General features: G+C 35.6%; 1 protein-coding gene across 11 annotated transcripts in view; it reads right to left on the bottom strand.

Annotated features, from left to right (window-relative positions):
* PEX5L (peroxisomal biogenesis factor 5 like) overlaps positions 1 to 23,323 on the bottom strand; it is a 224,579-nt gene that overhangs the window by 71,458 nt on the left and 129,798 nt on the right. For 7 of the 11 annotated variants that reach the window (XM_032875415.1, XM_032875413.1, XM_032875410.1 and 4 more), the window contains 5 exons: positions 21,262 to 21,366; positions 12,766 to 12,877; positions 3,383 to 3,577; positions 1,368 to 1,491; positions 352 to 448 (listed from right to left, as the gene is read on the bottom strand). In XM_032875415.1, coding sequence (XP_032731306.1) covers positions 352 to 448; positions 1,368 to 1,491; positions 3,383 to 3,577; positions 12,766 to 12,877; positions 21,262 to 21,366 — 633 coding nt within the window. Of the gene's footprint in view, positions 1 to 351; positions 449 to 1,367; positions 1,492 to 3,382; positions 3,578 to 12,765; positions 12,878 to 21,261; positions 21,367 to 23,323 lie in introns of those variants that run through there. The other 4 variants (XM_032875417.1, XM_032875414.1, XM_032875418.1 and 1 more) reach the window with 3 other exon arrangements.

Genomic DNA, 23,323 nt, shown 5'->3' on the forward strand with positions numbered 1-23,323 from the left:
AAATATATATATATATATGTATATATATATATATATATATATATATACATGTAAATAAAATATTTATGATATAAATTATCTATTAGAAACGATGGGTTTGGGGTGCCTGGGTAGCTCAGTTGGTTGGGCATCACACTCTTGATTTGAGCTCTGGTCATGATCTCTGGGTTATGAGGTCACATGTGGAGTCTACTTGGGATTCTCTCTCTCCCCCTGCCCTCCGCTCCCCCACCCCAACTCTCTCTCAATCTCTCTCCCTCTAAATTAAAACAACAACAAAAACAGGAATAAAGAAAAAAAAAAGGTGGGTTCATTAAAGAATCTCTTTCTCTCTCTCTTTTTTTTTGTTACCTGTGCTGGAGGCACTAATTCCAACTCGGAAGCTGACTCAGAGTTCAGGGCGCTTTTCCCTCCACTTAGCTCTGGTTGAGATCTGTGCTCTGAGGACCTATAGGGGATAAATAAAGGAGATTAATATATACCGAGAAACAAACTCAACTAGAAAACCAGTCAAGAAACCGAGTTAATTTGGATCTTTGAGAGCCATGATAATAAAGCTCTCATCAGAATTTTGATGAGATAACTTGAAAAAGATAACTTTTATATAATTTTATTACAATGACCACTTTTGAAATTTGGGTGGCTGCAATGTGCTAGGTGTAATTATCTCTGATTTAGAATTTGGTTCAATTATTTACAAACAGTAAATAAATACAATCCCAGTTTTGTTACTAACAGTTCTGCTTTCTTAACAGTATTGTGTTTTGGGGAGGGGAGCATCTCACAAAGTGTCCTTGGTGTGATTTGACCCTTATATAGAACCTGAAAAGTCATAATAAATGGAGATGTGCAAGGGGAAATAGGAGAATGAGAGAGGCTGTCCTTTAAGAAACTTGAAAAGCATGGGAAAATTCAGTTAACCAATTTTTCTCATGGGCATCCACAGGTTATTCTTAATTAGTGTATTATCTGATAATGATGATTAAGACAGTCAGAAAAGGTTACTTGTGTAACCAGAAACATATACTTTAACTACCATTCATGTAATATATTGAATATACATACATATGTACATACATATATAAACCTATTTTTATTGATCACCTCTGTTACACATTAAACAAATTATCAACAAATATGGAACAAATATTGAATTCTGAATTCTAAATCTACCAACATCATTTTTGGCTGAATTTTTGACAATTCAGATGAAATACTTAGTTTTGGAAGCCACAACAATTAGCGTTGATAAATGGAGCGTTGTAACTGGCACCAAATATTTGGATTGACTTAACACATTGGCTATTTCAGTACACAGGAGAAATATCCATAGAGCTGACAGACCATTAGCTATTAAAATATTTTACCATAAGAGTTCTTTTGATCCAGTTCTAGATGAGCATGATTTTCTCTCTGCCATTTGATGTCCCTTGCTATTTCGATCTCCATGAAACTTAACATCATCCCATTTTTCCAGTTGTGTTTGAATGTCTATGAAAGAGATAGGAAAGGGGTAACAGGGACAGTGAATTATAAAGTGCAGAGATAAGAAGGGAAATTAAGATTAAGAAGTCTTATACAAGTCAACTTCATTCAACTGATGCTCCTAAACCCAAGACCAACTTTTTAAGACTGCATGAAAATTAATTAAAACATGTTCAGCTAAACAAAAATGAGACCTAGTAAGAGAAATTGGTTTGCTTTTAGTTAAACAATCAAGTTGTTTTCCCAAATTTATTCCAAGAGCTATGTGCATTCTGAATTCTTTGTATAAATTCACGGAATCTCATAAGAATGAACATATGGAGTACGATCCTAGCTGCCTCCATCTAAGGAGGTGGCTTTGAGGCACTTCTGACATATTTCTAGAAAGAAATTCTGTTTAAAGAGATGAACCTCACTGTTAAAAGGAGGTAAGAAGGAACTGGAACACTATTCACAGCTTTTGTAAAAGTGCTTAATTATTCATCAAATGAGGGAATGAATAATGGGAATAGAAAGAAAGGAAGTAATGGAGAAAGCCAAGAGAATGCTAAAAACATTTTCTCTCAGTGGTTTAATTCTTAAGAAATTTGGCTGGGTTTGCTCTTATTAACAGGTGTGTGACTGTAAATAAATCAGTTAAACAACTTTGGGGGCCATCTCTAAAAAGATTTGCAGTTGGTGTCCTCCAAAGTTCTTTAAGTATTTTTATGATTTCTTCACAGGACATTTTCTCAAAAGCAGAGAAATGAAAGTTTCATTTTTAAATTCATTGTGCTATATTGTAATGCATTTAATAATATATCCCTACATAAGTGTGTACATTTCATTATTCATCTGTACACCTGAGAAAAACTAGAACACATTGATAGTGAGGAAGTTTTGGAGATAGTTAGAAAACTTTCTTCCAAAGAGACAGGCCTCAGAGAGGGATATGGCAGGGGAGAGAGGACATGATGGATGCCCTTGGCTTTCTGAACTGTCTGCCACTCTTGTTACTCCTGAGAAATGAGACCATAATTTAACTGGTTCCATGAGATAAAGTTAAGCTTTCCTTTCTCAGGAAGATGTATAGTAGTAGGTAAAAGTATGGCTTTGAAATTAACCAGAAATATGCTCAAATTCCAGGACTTCCTTATACTAACTGAGATCTTGGGCAAATTATTTAAATTCTAAGTTTTCAATGAACTAATGGGCTAATGCATGTAATCATGCAGCATAGTCCTGGATGTGAAAAACCATCAATAAATGGTAGTTTGGGGTGCCTGGGTGGCTCAGTGGGTTAAAGCCTCCACCTTTGGCTCAGGTCATGATCCCAGGATCCTGGGATTGGGCCCCACATCGGGATCTCTGCTCGGCAGGGAGCCCGCTTCCTCCTCTCTCTCTGTCTGCCTCTCTGCCTACTTGTGATCTCTCTGTCCAATAAATAAATAAAATCTTAAAAAAAATAAATGGTAGTTGTTATTATTGTATTAGATATATCCCCATGCATGTTACATGTTCTGGCTGGCTATTCCTGGACCTTGTGTTAAAGCTGTTCTCTCTCTCTCTCTTTTTCTATCTCTTGACTGGCTATTTCCCACTCCAAACTAAATGCTCCTAGAGAGCAAGATTCATGTCTCATTCTTACTTGTAACTCCAATGCCTCATATGGCACCTGCCATCTACCAAGTATTCAACACTTGTAGGATGGATACATAAATGAGTGAATCCACATCAGTTATGCAAGACTGAGCTCCCCAAATACTATTTAATTCAAGCACAAAAGAAGTGTGTGTTGCCCATATTCCTTCATGGAATTAAGCTTTTTACTCCTTTGCCCATAGTTTTCATGTCATTTGTGGAACTTCTTTGTATTAAGGCAAGGGCCAGCAGCAGCAGACACATTCTATTACCTTACCTAAATCTAAGGATGATGTCTCTGGGCCTCGGAGAGGCTGGCCTCTCTGCTCAGCTTCTGCACTGATGAGATCGGATCCATCAGCCTTTTTCTTGAGGGATGAGGTTTTTGATGAGGCCTCCAATTTCTTGCCTTTGGTTTGGGTTTGAGAGACAGGTTCACTCAGGTCAAGGAGATCCAAGCCTGTGGTCAATACTATCAGAGATGGAAAAGGTTAAGATAAGCTCACTCACTGCTCTGAAGTTATTTTTTAAAAATAGGTTTCAGTTGGGTGCAGGAAGATTTTGTGGGTATAGTGTAGGTTAGAAGTATCAAATTATCCACTTGCCTGTTGAAAGACTCCTTCCATGGTTTGGCTATTATGGAAATCGTGGCTATGAACATTGGGGTGCATGTGCCCCTTCTCTTCTTTTCTTTTCTTTGAATACCCAGTAGTATAATTGCTGGTTCATAAGGTAGCTCTATTTTTAACTTTTTGAAGAACCTGCATACTATTTTCCAAAGTGGCTGCACCACTTTGCATTCCCACCAAGAGTGTAAGAGGGTTCCCCTTTCTCCACATCCTCTCAAACATCTGTTGTTTCCTGTCTTGTTAATCTTTGCTATTCTAACTGGTGTAAGGTGGTATCTCAATGTGGTTTTGATTTGAATTTCCCTGATGGCTGATGATATTGAACATTTTTTCATATGTCTGTTAGCCATTCATATGTCTTCTTTGGTGAAGTGTCTGTTCATGTCTTCTGCCCATTTTGAATGGGTAAAGAAGATGTGGTTCATAAATACAATGGAATATTACTCAGCCATCAGAAAGGATGAATATCCACCATTTGCATCAACATAGATGGAACTGGAGGAGATTATGCTAAGTGAAATAAGTCAAGCAGATAAAGACAATTATCATACGGCTTCACCCATATGTAACACAAGGAACAGTATGGAGGACATTAGGAGAAGGAAGAGAAAAATGAAGGGGAGGAAATCAGAGGGGGAGATGAACCATAAGAGACTATGGACTCCGAGAAAAAAAAGTGAGGGTTTCAGAGGGGAAGGGGGTGGGGGAATGGGATAGCCTGGTGATAGGTATTGAGGAGGGCATGTATTGTGATGAGCACTGGGTGTTATACACAAATAATGAAACTAATGAAGTATTGTATGTTAACTAACATAACATGATAAAAAGGAAAGAAATTGATGTAATTGAGGTAAATGTGAAAAAAAGTAACAAATTAAGTTAGCTCACCACTGATTTCTAAAGATGGTTTGCTTTTAGACTAAACAGTTTGCTACATGTTCTCCTTTATTTTGGCACTGTACAAACCCACAAAACAAGACTTAGACCAGCCTCACCAGTGATGAAAGTTTAAATCAAATTAAAATAATAAAATAGAATATGAATTCAGGTAGTAGTTACTTTATTGCTCTGCCATGTTTATAGATAGGTATATTTTACAGCACGTTTTTTCCAGAGAATAGTCTATCATATTCAGAGGTATGTTTGCAAAACAGTTATGAGGAAGATTTGTAAAAGTTTCTGATGTCTTTGTGTTTTAAATTTTGTACTACTAAGGTATACAGGATATAAAGGAGTGCTGTTAATCATCTTTTATTTAATTAAGCAGTTCAATCAGAAAATGGCTTGCTGTTTGGGCTCACATTAGAGAAGTATTTTACAATCCATAGCTGATGAATAGGTACACATGTTAATGCCTTTGCTACTTAATATGCAAATTTAAATTTCAATGTAACAAACCATAAAATGGCTACACTTTAACTTCCTAGCAGGTTGGTTACATTGCATTAAATACTCTAATAAAGGCAGAAATAATTTGTTTTGATGCAAAGTAGGTAAATGAGAATAAAATAGGCAAGCCTTGTAACTTTTTATCCTTTCTCTTACAGTGCAAGTCACCAGGGTGTGGCTAGCTCATCGTGAGAAATGGAAAACTTCAATTAGGGAAGGTCCCTCCAGCCCTGCCTCTCCACCAGTTCAAGAACCCTGAGACTGGCTTCTGGACTGGCCTGGTGGCTTCCTGGCCTGGGATCTCTTCACCCTGATAGTTTAGGAAAGTCAACAATGTGTCAGAAAAATCTTGGTGTTAACCCTTTCTGGCACCATCTACAACTATGACTGCAGCATTCCTCCCCTCTGACCTCTCAGCTGGTCCTCTGGGTAAGGAATGGAGTTTTGTTGATATCTCAGCACTCTTTCCATGTGCTTCTCCCTTGCACTCAAGGTTGGATTGGGGCTCAGTGGCACTCACAACCTGTATTTCTTTAGTACCACACTGTCCTCATGAGCTAACCACCCCGTAGGATCTTTAGGAATTTGTCAAGCTGTATTCTCAATAATCTTGTTTTGATTTCAATTACGAATCATAGTGGTTGGATGTTAATGGTGAAGTGGAAAGACCCGGCTCTGTCACTGTTTAGCTGTGTGACTCTGAGAAATTTTCTTGATTTTGCTGAGTTTCAGTTTCCTCTTCGGAAAAAATGCAGATTAAGTCTTTTTGGTATGATATGAAGATTAACTTATATAATTTGTTTATTGACTGTGTAAAGTGCCAAGCATACAATAAGTACTCAATAAACGTTATTTCCATTCTTTAGTGGCCAATTCGTGATGCTTTTCTTTCTTTTTTGCTGATCTCTTCCTATTCTCCCTGCTTTTTTTCTATTTTGGGCAAGAAGCGTATCCACACACTCACAGAAAGAAGAAACACCACTGGGAATAAAACAGAGAGTGAAACAAAGATATTGGTCTACAGAGGATGCTCTGAAGTAAATGGCCTGAAAGCATCAGCTTATCTCATCCGAGTCTTCCTGAGGAGAGGGGAGCCACTTTCCAGTGCTAAGATGCTCTGAGATATGAGCAGTGTTTTGTGGCCAGCAAGCACCTCAAAGTGGGAGGAAAGAAGTGGTTTTTAGAGCTAAGCTGCGTGGTTTGGTGTTTAAAATTTAAGCATGGCAAGAAGCCAAAATAGGCTAGGATATAACACTTTTCATATTCTTTGAATATTTAAACAGAAATTTCCAGTCAACTATTATGTTGGCAGAGATTCTAGACCCACCAAGATTTCCTTATAATAGAAGGAAGGAAATGGATAATAGTCTCTGGAATGCCATATATGTCTTTTTACTAATTGTACAAACAATTAGGAATTAGTCATTTGCTCCTACACTTCTTTTAGAAGCAAATTATATAGGACTTGTCTATTCTTATATAGGAAGTACATTTGTTAAAGAATAATAACTGGTGAGTATTAATTTAATTCTATATCTGCTTCTCACCATTCAGAACAAATGGATTACTAAAAGAGTGAAATGCAAATTCACGTTTGGCTCAGCAACATTCTTTCCCTCTCCAAACTGGCCTGGGCACTTCCTGTGTTGGTTCTGAGCTTTCTGTTCCTTTGTTATTTGCCCAGCAAATGTGAAACAAATGCTTTGCACACACAGAAAGCCTTATTTGTTACCCAGTTGATGAAATGGGGGGTGGCTTGGAGGTTGGATGGTAAGCTCTGAAGCTGAGAGAGTCCCTAGGAACTACAATTCAAAAGCATAGAAGGATGGGTGCAGCCTTTTTCTTTCTGGAAGAGACAAATTGCATTTCAACAAGCGTGTGTGTGTGTGTGTGTGTGTGTGTTGCACTTATATGTGCTTTAGTTAAGACTTAGAAATAAAGGGTTTCACTGTTCCGTATGGATGGACCTTGAAGGGAGCATATCTTGGCATGGAAGGGGATATTTGTTTGGCTTATCTTCTTAATCCAGTTTTAAAAATTCTTTTAGTCACATTAAAGTTTGGGTTCTGTAATCTGCGTGTCTGACTTGAGATAACTACCTCTTAGAGTGGATGTGAAAATGTATGTGTGTGTGTGAGAGAGCGAGAGAGGGAGAGAGAGAGACAGGCTTGAAGATGTTACGTTGCTGGCTTTGGAGATGGAAGAAGAGGCCATAAACCAAGGAATTCCAGGTACTCCCAGAAGCTGAAAAAGGCAGGAAGACAAATTCTCCCTAGAATCTCCAGAAGGAATGTGGCTCTGCTGACACCCTGATTTTAGGACTGATGACTTTCAGAATTGTAGGATAATAAATTTGTGTCGTTTAAACTTGCAGTAATTTGTTACAGCAGCAATAAGAAACTAACACAGTTCATATGTCAGTGCCCATGCCAGTATGCAAACACAGGCCCTGTTGTTACTCCCAAGCATGTGTTTGTCACCACTCCTCACTAGAATTTATCTGAAACTGGAGGCAATATGCTGACTCTATTGATATGGCTTTGATTATTTTTTTGTTTAGCTCCCAATCATCTGGCAGTTTGGATAGTCTGGCTTAATGTAAATAGTTGGTAATCTCCGACACTTTTTTTTTGGATCACCTAATTTCATTGGGAGGAAGTTTTGAAGATGGAAGCTGTAAGATGCTATGTAAGTATTTGTTTCCATTTATCTCAAGGACATCTGATTGAAGATCATAACCTATTGAACTGGAAGGCTCCTGGAGGGGTGGGTGAAGATATTTACAAATGCTAGATTACCTGGGCTAAGGGAGGTGGGGCTGTTTAAACAGTTAGATTAAAATAGCACTGATTATGAAGCTCTGATTTGAAGCTTTGATGGTAATTGCAATGTTATTTGCACCACTATAGTATAATGAGTCTCTGATTTTTAGTGAATTTCTTTTAAGGAATAAATCTACATGGAGTGGTCAGAGAGGACAGATTAAGGGACAGTCCTGATTGGTTCAGTCACAGAATGTGCCACAAGGAACTGACGGAATCTCTGTTCTGTTTTGTAAGCTACGCTGGCATTCTAGAAACATGGTATTCTTTAATATAGTGGCTACAAAGACAAGTCCCTTAGGAAGGATTTTGTCAGTGAAGTCGAATAGATACATTGGACTTTATTAATCCAATAAATATTTGCTTATTTTATTGGATTATGTTATTAAAGCTACCTCCAAATTCTTTTTTTAAGATTTTAAAGATTTTTTTTTTTATTCATTTGACAGAGAGAGAGAGAGAGAGCACAGCATGGAGAGCAACAGAGGGAGAGGGAGAAGCGGGCTCCTCACTGAGCAGGGAACCTGATGTGGGGCTTGATCCCAGGACCCTGGGATCATGACCTGAGCTGAAGGCAGACTCTTAACTGACTGAACCACCAGGTATCTCAAGCTACTTCCCAGGAAGCATGCCATTGTCTTCACTGCTAATTGGGCTTCATAAAAATGTATTTTGTAAATACTACACTAATTTTGCAATTAAAATATTTAATTAAGTGGCTATGACAGCTAGCTGTTAAGTTAGCTCTCCCTGTCCATATATGGGTCTCTTACAGAGGTATACAGACCCCATATCAAGGAGAGAAATTATTATTTGTTAAACCATGAAAAATGTTTCTTCTATAGTAACTATCCACCTAATGGCTCAAGTTGAGGGATAAAATTCTTTTAGATCATGCAGATTGATAAATGCAAACAAAGGACCTCCTGTTTTACTTGTTTTTTAGGAAAGAATCTTTCCTGTACTTTGATATATGTTAGATTTTTGGGGAGACTGCCAACCAACAAGTTATTATTGCAAATTTTACAGTACACATTTGTTCTGTAATGTAATCATGATCTTAAAACATCCATTGTCTAGTTATGTTCCAAGCATTTGATATATGTATCTGTGATAATGTACTTATTTGTCATTTTAAAATCCAGGATATTAGCAGTGATTTCAGCTTACATACCATTTAGGGATACAGTTTGAGAGGGCCATGGAATTAGCTATCATCTAGATCACAGATGAATTAAAAGATAATTTAGGGTGTTAATGGCAAAGAAATTAAAATCATTCTTATTTGATCTGCTTGATATTATTACTATGGGATGACAAAAAGTTAATCCTAAAGTAGAAACAAGTGGAAAGTAAAAAAAAAAATAAAAGTAAAAAAAGATAATTAAACACTTAAGAAAAAAAGGCATATCATTTAGAACTTCTATGAGACAGGAGATTGATATGTTCTCTTAAAGTCAGTAGAGGAAAAAACCTTATCATCTGAGAGACATTTGGAAGAGATAAATATTATCCATATTGTATTCTGTGCTAATTTATATAAGAACTATATTCCTTAAATATTTAAGTAAGTGCTATGATGGTGGCACACTAGCTTTATTTTTTCATTAGAAGAAAATGCCAAGTACAAATGCCTCTAAGAACACAAGCTTCTTCAAATTTCTTCTTGATTGACTCGGTATAAGCTTGAAGCAGGTTTTCTGCCATATTTTACTCCAAGATTATTTAATATCCATTCTTTAAGTGTAAGGATATAAATAATACCAGGGATGTAACAGACACTTAAAGTTCAATAACTGTCCTGATTGCTCAATGTAATTCCATACTATTCTATAAAATGACAATGCTCTATCTAAAATTACTATTTTTTATTAAAAATTTGGACAGAAATGGTAACCATATCTTTTGTCCAGAAACTTTAGCTATAAAATTATTGGACCAGATTAGAATTCTTTCCAAGGTATATGTATGATAAAATTTTTCCTTTTTAAAGATGTATAATAATGTTGCATATTGAGATACCAAATAGTGCATTCTGTAATATTTTTTAAAAAGTATATTTCTTAGGTATTAAAAATATACAGTGTTTCTGCCTTGAGATATACTTTTAAGATTAAAAAACACATCAGGGGCACCTGGCTCAGTTGGTTAAGCAATTGCCTTTGGCTCAGGTCATGATCCTAGAGTTCCCGGATTGAGTCCCACATTGGGCTCCCTGCTTGGCGGGGAGTCTGCTTCTCCCTCTCACCCCTCACCGCTCATTCTCTCTCTCCCAAATATATAAATAAAATCTTTAAGGAAAAAAAAAAGTCAGATACTTAACTTCCCACCAAAAACAACAACAACAACAACAACAACAAACACATCAAATAAGAGTATTCCTTCAGGATAAAAATCTGTTTGACCCAGCTGTACTGAGTGATGAGGACAAGAAAAGGAAACCACACAGTCTCAAAATACCATTTTTCTTGAACCTCTACTTTGGAGGGTATTGTGGACTGATATGTGTTCCCACCCAAAATTCTTATGTTGAAGTCTTAACCCTCTAGTACCTTGGGATGTGACTTTATTTGGAAATAGGGCTGTTGGAAATAGAATTAGTTAAGAAGAGTCATATTTGAGTAGGCGCCTAATCCAATATGACAGGTGTCCTTATGAAAAAGGGAAATCTGGATACAGAGACAGACACACACAGGAAAACATACAGACAGGGAGAATGTCATATGAAGATTGAAGTAATGCTGCCATGAGCCAAGGGACTACCAGAAACTAGGTAAGAGGCCTAGAACAGTTTCTTCCTGAGCACTGCAACTTCAGAGAGAGAATGGCCCTGTTGACACCGTAGTTTGGGCTTTCTAGCTTCACATTGCAAGACAATAAATATCTGTTGTATAATCCACCAATCCAGTTTTTGGTATTTTGTCATGAAAGCCTAGAAAATGAATATAGAAGGCAATACTATCATATTGCAATCATAAGAAATTACAAATTCTTTTGAGTTTTTTTCCTTCAATATTTTGCAAGCCTTTTTTGTATATTAGAAAACTCAATGTGAAAAGTGACTTTTGAATTAAATATTATGTTGCTCTCTCTGGTGGGCCCTTCCTAAATTATTTAGTTTTAGCATCAGTGGGAGTTGGAAAATGCAGAAGGTACTGGAATCAAGATCTGAGAATTCTGTGCTTTGCAGCCTTTTTTTTTTTTTTTTTTGAACAGTAGGAACTTCTCTGTGCATCCAGTTCTTATGGATTTTCCTGAAAGTAGAGACATCTGCATTTTTCTAAGGGTGGCTCTCTAGTTTTGGAGGGGTGAGCTTCAGTTTCATAGATAGGGAGGATAAATCTGATCTGGTAGGATCCGAACTTATTTAATTTCCTGCTTAAATGTACCAAATACAATTTTATTTGCTTGATCTCTCAAAGTGATAGCTGAATTTCGAAAATGATTGCTGTTGTGCGGTAGAAGATTAATGCATCTGAAAAGGGGAGTGTTGGGTATACTGTTTTCTAACCTGATATCTAACAGTAATGGTAACATCTGTTAGAGCTTACATGGTGTTAAGGAAGGGCTTACATAGATTGCTTTATTTCATCTTCTCAAGTAACCTAGGAGATATAGATGTTGCTGTTGCAGAGGAGGAAAGAGACTTAGTCAAGTAACTTGCCCAAGGTGAAGAGCTGCTAAGTGGCACAGCTGGGGTTTGATGTTGCCAGGTTTGGCCCAGAGATCCCAGACTACCCTCCTGCATTAAGTGCCTCTATCTTGGGTTGTAATTTTTACAGCTGGGTTGTATTTTTTTTGTGGTTGTAATTTTTAGCATTTAAGGGAAATTACAATTTCCTTCACCCACGATTTTCTTCACTTACTTAAAAGTATAATGAAAATATAACAGGTAATTTCAAGCTGAAGACACGATGGGGAAACAGAACAAGACAGTACATAATTGTTCTCTCCTTTCTCCATTAAACTCTCTCCTGAAATCCAACATAGCCTTTGTTCTTTGACTCTGAACACTATGTTTTCATCCTTATTTGAACAACCTGCCTTTGAATGTGAACGCTGACTGAATAAAATCAATGCAGAAAGGCAGTCTCTGATATAGAAGGTGAAAAGTAGCGTAACGTCAGATCTTACGTAGCTCTCTTGGGGTGAGCCCTGACTAGCATCTGTGAGAATTGAAAAATGCAGAGGGGACTAGGGGAGGTGTGATTCATCCCAGTGGCATCCTGCATCCACTCACTGGATGATACTTACTGGGGCCCATACAAATGAGAGTTCGCTGTCTGGGTAGGTTTAATTCCAGAAGAACGTTCAAATAAATTGTTGTAAGAGGAAACAAGTAACACATTTACGTGACAGAAAAATGAAATTAGCTCTATAATGTTTCCAATACCTGGAACTTTTAATTTTGTCATCTCAATCACTTGAAGGGGCTGCCTAAATTTTAATTTTACTGGACTTTGGTTATACACAGTATTTCCAGCCAAAACTTTGAAAAACCTTACTCTGAAATAGATGTTATTGTTTGAAAGACTCCTTGTAATGTGACTCAAGATGCAAAGATGTAGGTATGCATAGAGAAATGATTTCTACTGATAGTGGTGCGCTACCGTTCGCAAAGTTGGTTGGGTAAACTACACTGTGGATTCTTCTAGAATACAAACCGATGTATTAGTTTATGTGGAATAGTGTATGTCCTCAACTTTCGTTTGGTTGCAAAGATTACTCTCCACTTAAAACGCATCACAGAGAGAAAATACGCATTTCACTGTAGTGAAAATGAGCTCTACTTGAGGATCAGTTAAAAGTGAAAGAATTACCGGCTGTGTTGGACGTTACTGGCCTTGCTATTGCCTCCGATTTGGTTTCACAGAGAAAGTCATCGATGGAGGGACTCAAGAGGGGTCTGCTTTCTTGCTGCTCATTCACCAGCTGAGAACAAATGAACACAGGTATCAAAGGGCTTTGTTAAACTGCAGAATAGGACGAATTACAATGCAGCCTTGCAACGAAATGAGAATAGCAAGCCTATCAATCAATCAATAAACAAATAAATAGGGAGGGACAAGAAAGAAAAAAAAATATCAAGGGATGGGGAATGAGCCTTTTAGCATTGTCAACGTATTTTTGATGCAGCCAACTTCAGTTTTAAAGCTCAAGCCTTTTTTTTTTTTCCCTTCCTAGAACTGTTTTAGAATTATTCTCTGAATTTCAAATGTAGAAAATGACTCCTCTTGAATCACAGTTCCTACTCTTCAAGTGGATAAAACGTTACTGAAACCTGGAAGAGTGGCCTCAGACGCTGAGGTGACACATTCTGGTTAGGGCGGGCAGTCCACATTATGTGATTAAGTACGCACACACAGAGCTCTATGTGTGTGGATGAATGTTCTCCTCTCCTCTCTCTCTTAAAAAGCTCATCTATGGGCACATATCCTTCCTTACATTTCCTTGGGATGCTTCTGTGGTTCATGACAAGCATTATTTGGGGAGAGTAGGAAATACTTATACTAACTGTACAGGTATCCACTAGATATGTTTCTGAAAATCTATATGTAAAATGGATTTCTATCAATTCAGTTGTCTTTTCCCATTGGTTTGTTCCCTAATTCCAGAAATCCTTCAGTGTGATTTTTAGTTGGTCTTTAATTATCAGTGGCAGCCAATTATTTACTTTCAGTTCTTTTGCACCTCTTAGAATCCAGACTTCCTTAGGTTCTGTTTCCATGGTTAAAGGGAAATAAATATACTCATGATATGCAAGTAGTTAATTCCTAAATTAACTGTCTGAGTTTTTCAGGAGTTTTTAGATTGGCATTTCTTAAAATGGGGATAGCTGTCTAGTTTTCTACTTGTTCTAAGAAAAAGACATGCCCCCAAATCTCTAGATTTTCAAATACTGACTTGTAAGGCTGTATTTTGAGAGATGTAAAAAACGAAAATAAAGTCTTATTTTCTTATTTTGTTTCTTCATTTTGGATATATTTAAATTCTTTTGTAAACACAAGGACTAATAATTTATTCCTGTATCACAGCTCTGTGAGTAGATGTGTGGAATGGGCCTAAATTAACTATAGTTTTAGAAGACCAGGGTGTTAGACCTCCACAGATACTTTTAGTTGTAAACACTAAAAAACTATAGTCTGAATTTGATAAGAGGTTTCTACAAAGGCCCTTGTTGACATAGATATCTAAATGGAAAAGCAAAGGAAAAGGCCCAGTTAATTGAGAGGCCTTGTCCTTTTAGGCAGGTCTGTTTGTCAAAGGTAATAGGATTTTTTTTTTTTTAGAGCCTCTCTCTCTTTATGAAAGTTCAGACTTATTTTCCGGAGGAAGCACTTGTAGCATTCTCAGATTTTCTCAGCACAGGAGGAAAGAAATACCAAAGAGGGGGATGCTTAGGGAGTCCCTCAGGAGCCCAGAACGGAGGCATGGCTTCTCCTCTGCCTCATAAGGCCTCTGCCTCTTCCCACACCTACTGTCTAGTTTCCCAGCACATGTCATACCCAGACTGAGGGAGTGTTAGGTCTGTCCAATTCCCATAACTGAGCTGTTCCTTAAGCAAAATAACAAACTACATTCTGAGTCCATGTTTTTCAAAGTGGAGCACAGTCTGCCTGTTGGGAAATGCTGGGGTTGAAGTGGGGGATGGTGGCAGGTCTCTGGGGTGAAAAAGATGAAGGGCCAGATTTCAGATAGCATGGAAAGCTAATTTGGGAATTGAAAGTTTTTGGTTTTGATGGAGATATGGAAGATAAAACAAGAAATATCATGAACTCGTTTCTTATAAGCTCTGAGGTCGGAGGCTACATCTTACTCATACTTATATCTTTCACAACTTCAAATAGAATGTTTTCATGTAAGAGGGGATCAAGAAATGCCTACCAAATGGGACAGTGACTTTGCAGAAACTGAGGATATAAAATATCTGTTTCGAGCAGTCCAATTTTGAATTCTGTCTTCAGCTGGATGAATTTGGGAATCATTATTTTAGCCAGACCAAGTCCTATTTTATTTTTATTTGTATAGATAGGAATAACTTTTCACATGACCCCCTCCTCATTTTCAAACAAATCTATGGTTTTTCTATGGTGACCTGAGAATAAGTAAATCTTTTAGGTTATAAAGGACAATTGCAAACTGAGCTGAATCCCCCAACGATTTCCCCTCAGCTTTGCTTCCAAACTGTATGCCATTTATTCTCTCCTTATTTAGTGGTAGGATATGACTTACTGACTTTTGCTTAGAATTACTTTCTTCAGTTTGAAAATGCTTTATGAACTTACCTCATTTCATCCTCTGAGTACAGAGTATATTGATATTATAAAAATAATAAAATGTGAGTCAAAATTTTTCCACTTTTTAAAATAATTAAGTTAGAGTGATTTCAATTTGGATCAATCAGATTATCATATCTGAGTTAAAATGACCCACCTGATTAGTTTTTAGGGCCTTTGTCTCCTCGCTTTGTTTACATTTAAGATGTTCATTTCTTATGTTCCTCTTCTCAATATTTAAATAAGTTCAAGCCTTTCTAATGGTGACAGATTCTCACTTCTCTTTCAGGACCCCATTCCACTGGCACAAGGTCTGGGAACCTTCTTCAGCATGAGGCAGTGAGGGCCTTCTTACAGCATCTCCATGTTTCTAGGTTGTACCCAGTCTTAGACTTCAATTTTACCTGTTTTCCTCCTCTAAGACAATGACCTCTTTGAGGTCATAGAGATCTTACTCAGTTAACTTTTATATCTCATAGCTTTAGTTTAATAAATACTGACTGCTTCATAGTCAAACTGAATGGTGAATTGTACAAAAGAATGATTACATGAGCATCTTCAATTTCATACTGGGTCAGTTCACAGAGAGGCCGGTAGTCCTCAGAAATGTAGACCAGTTTCCTGGCAGGTTTTAAACCATAAATCTAAGTCCATTTTCCCCCAGCTTCACGTTATTTAAAAATTTGGAAACCTAGAGTTACCTAAAGATTCATTTCCAAATGCAAGTGTTCTACCAAACAGTCAAGGATGCTAAGAGTGAAAGAAAGCCTAATGAGAAAAATAAGGGCATCGGTGTGCCCCACGCCATCCTTGGAAGAAGGAAATAGACCAGTACAAATGGGAGGCCAGTGACACTTCAAGACAACACTACTGCCTCACTCAGGGATTTTAAATCAGAGATGCAAATTTGAAGACTTTGAGGGAAAACCCTTATATGATCAGTGGGCATTGGAAACGAAGGGAAACTGCAGGAGTAAGAAGATAGTTGAGTACTTGCATGGAGGTGTTTCCTGGTCACCCAGAATTCAACTGACTATTGAAACTTTACACTTGCCTTGTAATCATAGGTTGTGAATTAAATATTCAGTCAAATGCCTTCAATTTACTTATGACTTAGACCAGGCAGTTGATATGGCTAATATTAGTCACCAAATTAGTTCTTATATCAATACTGTGTTTAGTATTGAGCAGAATGCAGATAATCACATCCAGCTTTAATAAATTATTGTCTATTTTAAAACTTTATCTAAAAATGCATTTGCTGTAGTTCAACTTGAATTTCTGTAATTCTGGTGTTAAAAATTTAAATTAATTATGTAATCTAAGCTATAAGGGAGTATTTAACTAAGATGAAAGTAGAGTATTTTGCCTTTAAATACTACCTGTTACTTAACTCCAGTGTATGTTTCTATAGTTTAGGACTTTAATCTATGTTTATTTACCTTTAAACAACATACTGCTTAGGTGATTCATTAAAAAATATAGAGCTAAGTGTTTGTGATAACTTCTATCACTAAGAATTAAATCCAAACCAAAATACATTTTACATGATAAAACAAGGTCTGTAAATGGTAATAACTCATTATCCCATACGTCTACACTCCAGGTTGATGATCTTAAACTGTTGCTTTGGTTTAAAGTGAAATATTTTGTATTTATTTTTAAACATTTTAGTACTTAAAGAATAGTTTTAAAAATTAAAACACTGAAGCTAGTAAGCTGAAAAACAGTTGACAAGTATCTTATAGCTGAATTGTTGACCTAAAAAATTGGTAGTGATATACCATGTCTCTGACCTCATCTAAATAATAGAAAAAAAATGAAGATTTTTCCTATGTAAAAAAAAAAAAAAAATATATATATATATATATATATATATATAATTTTAATAGATACATCTTTATGTATTTTGGAAATTCCTTTATTATTTATGACATTGTTGATTAAAATATGTGTCATTTCTTAAGTAGGTTTTCATTCATAATTTTGTAATTGCACTACTTGTTTATGGCTTTGTTAGTCCTATGCAAGTTTAGAAATTTGTGCAATGCCCATCAAAATAGCGATCCTATCAAAACTAATGATAAGTTTTGTTAACTGACTCAATCCATTGAAAAGACAAGACGACTCACTAGATCATTAGCATGCTTCCTTTAAGTATTCATACTTTGAGAGTTTTGTCATATATAGTAACTCTGACACTTGACAGAATTAATTTCTTGTGAGCTGGTAATAGTACTAATGGTTCTGCTCTGCTCCCCTCCCTCTACCTATGTTCCTACATATGGGTCCCAGGGGCGCTTCCAGTAAAGGATAACCATGTAATCACTTTTAACTATTTGAATTGATCTAAATGTCCACCAACTATAACTACTTTCTTGACAGAAAAGTTAGACTTAAAAATGTGAATCTCTCCATGGGGAAATGAACAGATATTACTGTTTACAGCTTGGGCAGTACCAACACTGAGGCAAGCGGGAGAACATAAAGCAATTGTATCAGGCTGGTAACAGAAATCCAAACAAGGTTATATTTAGTAGCCCTGAGAACATTTTTCCAAACAAGGACATTATTCTTTTTATGTTTATCAGACACAAAAATATTTTCAGTATCAAGGTATAAGGAGTGGGGACAGATAGAAACACAAAGGCTGAGCTTGCAAAAAAAAAAAAAAAAATTCCCTTAACAAGAAGACATCTGAAATACATAGTTTTAAGATACTATGCTCTGTAACAAAAAATGAATGGGATGTATTTTGCTAAAAAGAAGTACCAGGGGATGTGGTTAAAATGGAAACTTTTGATGGTTCCTTATGAGAAAAAAATTTGCTAACATAATTTCATTCTCATAAAGAAGAATAATTTTTTATGACACAATCAATCCTTTGGCACATAGTTGATCCTTCTGTCCTCAAACTGGATTAATTTATTACAGTCTAGAGGAGTGCTGTACAATAGAACTACCGTGAGAACCTGATAATTTAAATTTTCCTAGTAGCCACTTCAAAAAAATTGAAAAGAAACTGTTGAAAAATAATTTTAAGAATGTATTTTATTAGCCCAATGTATCAAAAAATGATCATTTCAACATGTAATCAATAAAACATTATTAATGCCATAGTTTATATTACTTTTCTTAGGTCTAAATCTTCAAAATCGGGTGTGTATTTTATACTTTAAGCACATCTCAATTGTTGGGAGCCCCAAAGCACTCAATAGCCACATATGGGTAGTAGCTCCTGTGCTGGACAGCCCAGGCCTAGAGAAACCGTTTTCCTTCAAAGACTTGAGGGCATATTGTTTTTCCTTCAGATCTTTCATCAATGCACACTTGTTTACATACTGCTTGACTTAAGGTGTTCATCTAGGACAGCATGACCCTGAGCTTCTATGAAGTGCTTGACATACGTTTATTAATACAGAATTAATAACTGAATTAAACAAAAAGCAACTTTCAGGGGCCCAGAAATTTCTGAATTCAGGTCACCTGGCCAACTCTTCTGTTTTAGTTCAATTTGTTCAGCATACTATACATGACTTCACTGGTGTATGTTTGGCTAAATCCCTCTAAAAGTGATTGTAATAATCACATAATACAAAAATATGCTTCAATATAAACTATTCTACACTTAAAACCTGTTGACCAAACAGTTATTAAACAAGTTACGAACCCAGGGTTTCAAGAACTTACTTTGTATTTAACTAGTTATGGTTGTCCTAAGGACATTATTGAGAGAGCAGCAGTTAGCTTCAGACATATCTGGAATCTATGAATGAGTAGCTGGTTTTGACATACCAGTGATGAAGATGAGTCAATGTATTCAGTAGTATGTAGTGCTATGTCATAAGGGGCTTTATAGGAGATGCTGGGACAAACATATTTCAAGACACTAATACATTCACACAAGATAACAAGTAAGAATGTGGTATGGTGCACAGACTGGATGCTATGGCTGCTATGAGAAGTACTCACTTTTCCAGATCATTCGGCTGCTTTTTGGCTTGTGCACGCCACTGGTGCATAGCAGGAAAGAAGCCACTTGTGTACAGTGGAAAAAGTATGTCAACTAATAAAGCTGCATTTGACTGAGAAATAATTGTATCACAGCTGTCACTGAATAAATTCCATAAAGTCATCAACACAACAGGTGCATTACATTTTATGAATCAGAACTCTGTTTGCTGATTCATAAACTACCCAGTATGCAACAAGAAGATGATGCATCAAAGAAAGCATTACATAATCTTCATGCAATAAAATTCTAATCAGTACCTCAAAAACAGTCAATGCAACATTAGACAGGGATTAAAGAAGGAACTTGCTACATACAAATGTTCTGAATATGAAAAAACGGTAATAATCACAATTTCTTTTCTAAATTAAAAAATAAAAAATATTATTTTGCATTAAATTTTAAATTCAAGCTTAAGTTATAATGGCAGTTTTGGATCTTTGAAAGGGATTACTGGAAAGCACATAGCAATGCATGGTTTAGGGAAAAGAATTTTGGGTGCTGGAGCCTGTCCTAACTTGTGATATTCTGAATGATATGTTATAGCACAACTATGCCAATGGAGATTCTGGGTAGCTCTTATCTACTGATGAACATGGCTATCATTAACCAAGAACTCCCAACTAGTTCTCACCTCCCATAGCATTTACCTGAGGAATTGTGAGCTGAATATTTTGGACACAGATTCTACAAAGGCTAGATCAAGGTAAAACTGTATATGTTTTACTATATAAATTATGTAGGGAATGGAGACCTTGGTAAATATGAAGAAATTTCTTTCTAACTACTACTCTGTGTGATTGGGAAGAAGCATCTCTTCTTTATGGATTAAAAAACTCACAATACAAAATTTATCCCAAAGTCCTAGGAATCTTTGATAACTTTTTTTATTATTCAATTTTGATTGTTGTATGTTGTTATGATTTTCATTACTTACAACACAGTGTTTAGAATAAACTAAAACCACACATGTTGGCAGCAGCTGGGGATGTGATCTGATGATATTCTAAAAATAAGTTGCCATAATTTAGCTTTTGATATAAATGCCTTTCATGAGGACTGTAAATGGACATGTTTCGAATTCTAGACATGTTCATATAATTGGAACTGAATCACTGCATTTACTATTGCATTACAGAGAAAAAGAAATGTTTAAGATAACAATCTAATCTAAATTATAAGATAAATGCAAGTAAAAATATTTTTCATTTAAGAATTTAAAACTGATAGTTCCACAGAGTGGTGATGAGTATATTATACATATTTATGTGGATTTTACAGGGTGTTTCAAAAGTCCCTGAGGACATACAGGATTCACAGTCTCAGTGTGTCTTTGCATACAAATGCAAACTTTTTTCTATACTTGTTATAATAAATGCTGAAAATGGCTCTCATGCGTTTATAATAGAGATGATATTTTTGTTGTCAAGGTCACTAAGTATACGAGAGGTCACAAATGCCATTTTCTGCATGGGGACTCAGGGACTTCTGGCTCATTCCTGTAAATTAGTTATCCACATAAATATGTATAGACATATATGTAGTATGCATAGTCACAACATAAATATATTTAACATTTAAGAAAATTTAGATATTCTACTGGTAAACTGACATATGTATACAATAGAACTTGTATTTATTCACAGGAATTTGATTTTTTTTTTTTTTTGGTTGTTGTTCAAATGTACCATTAGCTTAATTGTTATTTCTTTCCCAAAGTTGTTAACAAGATTCCTTTATAAAGTAGCAACATGGTTTACTTGCACATACATTTTTTTAAAACTAAAGTTGAGTAATGAAAATTAACATCCACAAATAACTAAATGATGGAATTTTCCTTTTTTTTAGCAATTTTGGTTTTCATTTTATATTGTATAATTGTTTCATTGAAACTGTGTTTTTTAAAAATTGGTTCAAGTTAATGTTTTGTTTTTGTTTTTGTTTTTTTTTTTTGCTAGTTAAAAATCACAATGTCTGATATATTAACATATGTCAGCTTCCTACAGGAACCCTATGGGTCTGCCCACCTGTGATGTCATAGTTAGGAGGGGCTTTTCTTCAGCAGACTCCTCCCTCGGTATCTCCTTCATCACCATGGCAACAGCCTTATCTGCCGCCCTAGAGCCTTTTCCCTATAACAGTGAAATCAACAATGACTTGTGTCAGGAGAAATCTTTAACTTATTACAAGATATTCTAATGTTTAAAGAGCAATCCAACATAAATGAAGAGGTAGGCTGCTGCAAGTGAATCTTGAGGCTTTTGGCTGAGGAGAAAACACACAAAATCTGAAAAGAGATTATTTGTGAACTTTTAGTTAGCTACTTTTTCACCTTTACAGCTGACATATTATATTTAATTTTAACATAGTATTTTATATGTATAATATATTTTAAGGCAATTTACATGACATGAACATAATTTTTATAGTATTGATTTAAAAACACTATGGATTGCCTAGTTCATTTACTAACTGTTCTTATAACATCCTTAAATGTTTTGCATGACAGTAAGGAGTCCGAGATAGGGATCAGGATCAGTGTCTGACTCCCCCAGAGGGATTTTGCTGGGTGGTCTCTGGACTCTGTCATTTTTTAGTGGATGGGGCATAAAAAGAGTAAAAGTGTCATAAAACTTCTAAAAATTCTTCAACAGCCTAACATCCCAGAAATTCACCCAGCTTGTGTATTTTGTGGAGATGGTATGATCTTGGTGAAAAATTTTTCAACTCTCAATAATTTTGAAACCAAAGAATTTTAATAGGGTTTTAGAAATGCCTTTTAATTAGAGGATCACAAAGAATCTAGGTATAAATAAAGGATGATAAATAATTGAAGCACTGATAAATATATCCCCACAATTTTTTGTCTCATACAAGCATAGTTTTGGACTATAAAGGGGTATGCTGGCTTTCTGTTTTTTTAGTTTACTGGATTAAGTTTTTGTGAGTAGATGTGAATAATGGAAAAAAAAAACCAAAATATCACCTTCATAACCCAATTAGAAACATCTTATACTATGTAAAAATTAAATACTCTTTAAACATTTTAAAAACGAAAACTTCCATTTTCTCAGGTCTCTGGGCAAAGCCTCCCGAAAGAAACAATTTTATACTAAGAAGCACATATGAGTATCTGTGTTCTAAATCTACTTAAAATACAAATGTAGCATATAGGGATATCATAGGCAAAGATTAAAAAAATGGACATATGGGGGTCTGTTATCTGAAAGGTAATTAAGAGCTAGAGTCAGTATTAACTCCAGAGATTGATAAATCTTGATAGTCTCCATGCAGCAAAAAAAGGATGAAATTATGTTATGATCTTGGACTCACACAAGGGTTTAAGTATTTAGAAGGTAGGTTTACTCTAGGAAGCAAAACTGTCTATTTTCTCAGGCATTGCCTTTCTAAAATGTAATGAGTGGCAGGTTTTATTAATGAAAACAAAGAAACACTTTCTCTGCAGTTATTAGATTTTAAAATGTGTGAATCTCTTTACAATGCTGGAAGTGCCTTTAGTTTGTTTTGACTTAACAGAACTAGCATTACTGAATGATAATGTGTTATCTCCACAATGGGATATCAACTACTGAGATTTTATTTAGCACATATAACAGTAATTTCCATATGTATTCTGCAAAGTTTATAAGGCCACAATTCTTAAAATAACTGACTTCTGGAAAGATAAAGAAAGACAATGATCTACTGCATAACAAATTGGGGTGCATAACAATCCCAGGTTTTTTCTTTATGAAGCAATGTGAACTTCCTAAAACAGAGATGCATACAATTCTGCATTCTGGGAAAATATTTATTATGGCACTATTAAACTATTTAACATTTTTTCAAAATATAAAAATTATTTGGATGAAACATTACATACTATAAAGTGATAAGGCTTTAAAAGCTACACTCATTTACAGACTAAATACAGTTTTTAACAAAAATCTTTGCAGTTTATTTTTTGAAAAGAGCAAAATCATTTGTGAAGAATTCTTTCCATGCTCCAAGAAGTTCTAATAATATAGCAATAAACAAAGTGGCATGCTTATATTTAAATTCCTAATATATTTAAAGGAACAAACCTAA

Source organism: Lontra canadensis, unplaced genomic scaffold (genome assembly GCF_010015895.1).
Source record: "Lontra canadensis isolate GAN:19392208 unplaced genomic scaffold, GSC_riverotter_1.0 scaffold56, whole genome shotgun sequence".
In the NCBI taxonomy this organism is placed as follows: domain Eukaryota; kingdom Metazoa; phylum Chordata; class Mammalia; order Carnivora; family Mustelidae; genus Lontra; species Lontra canadensis.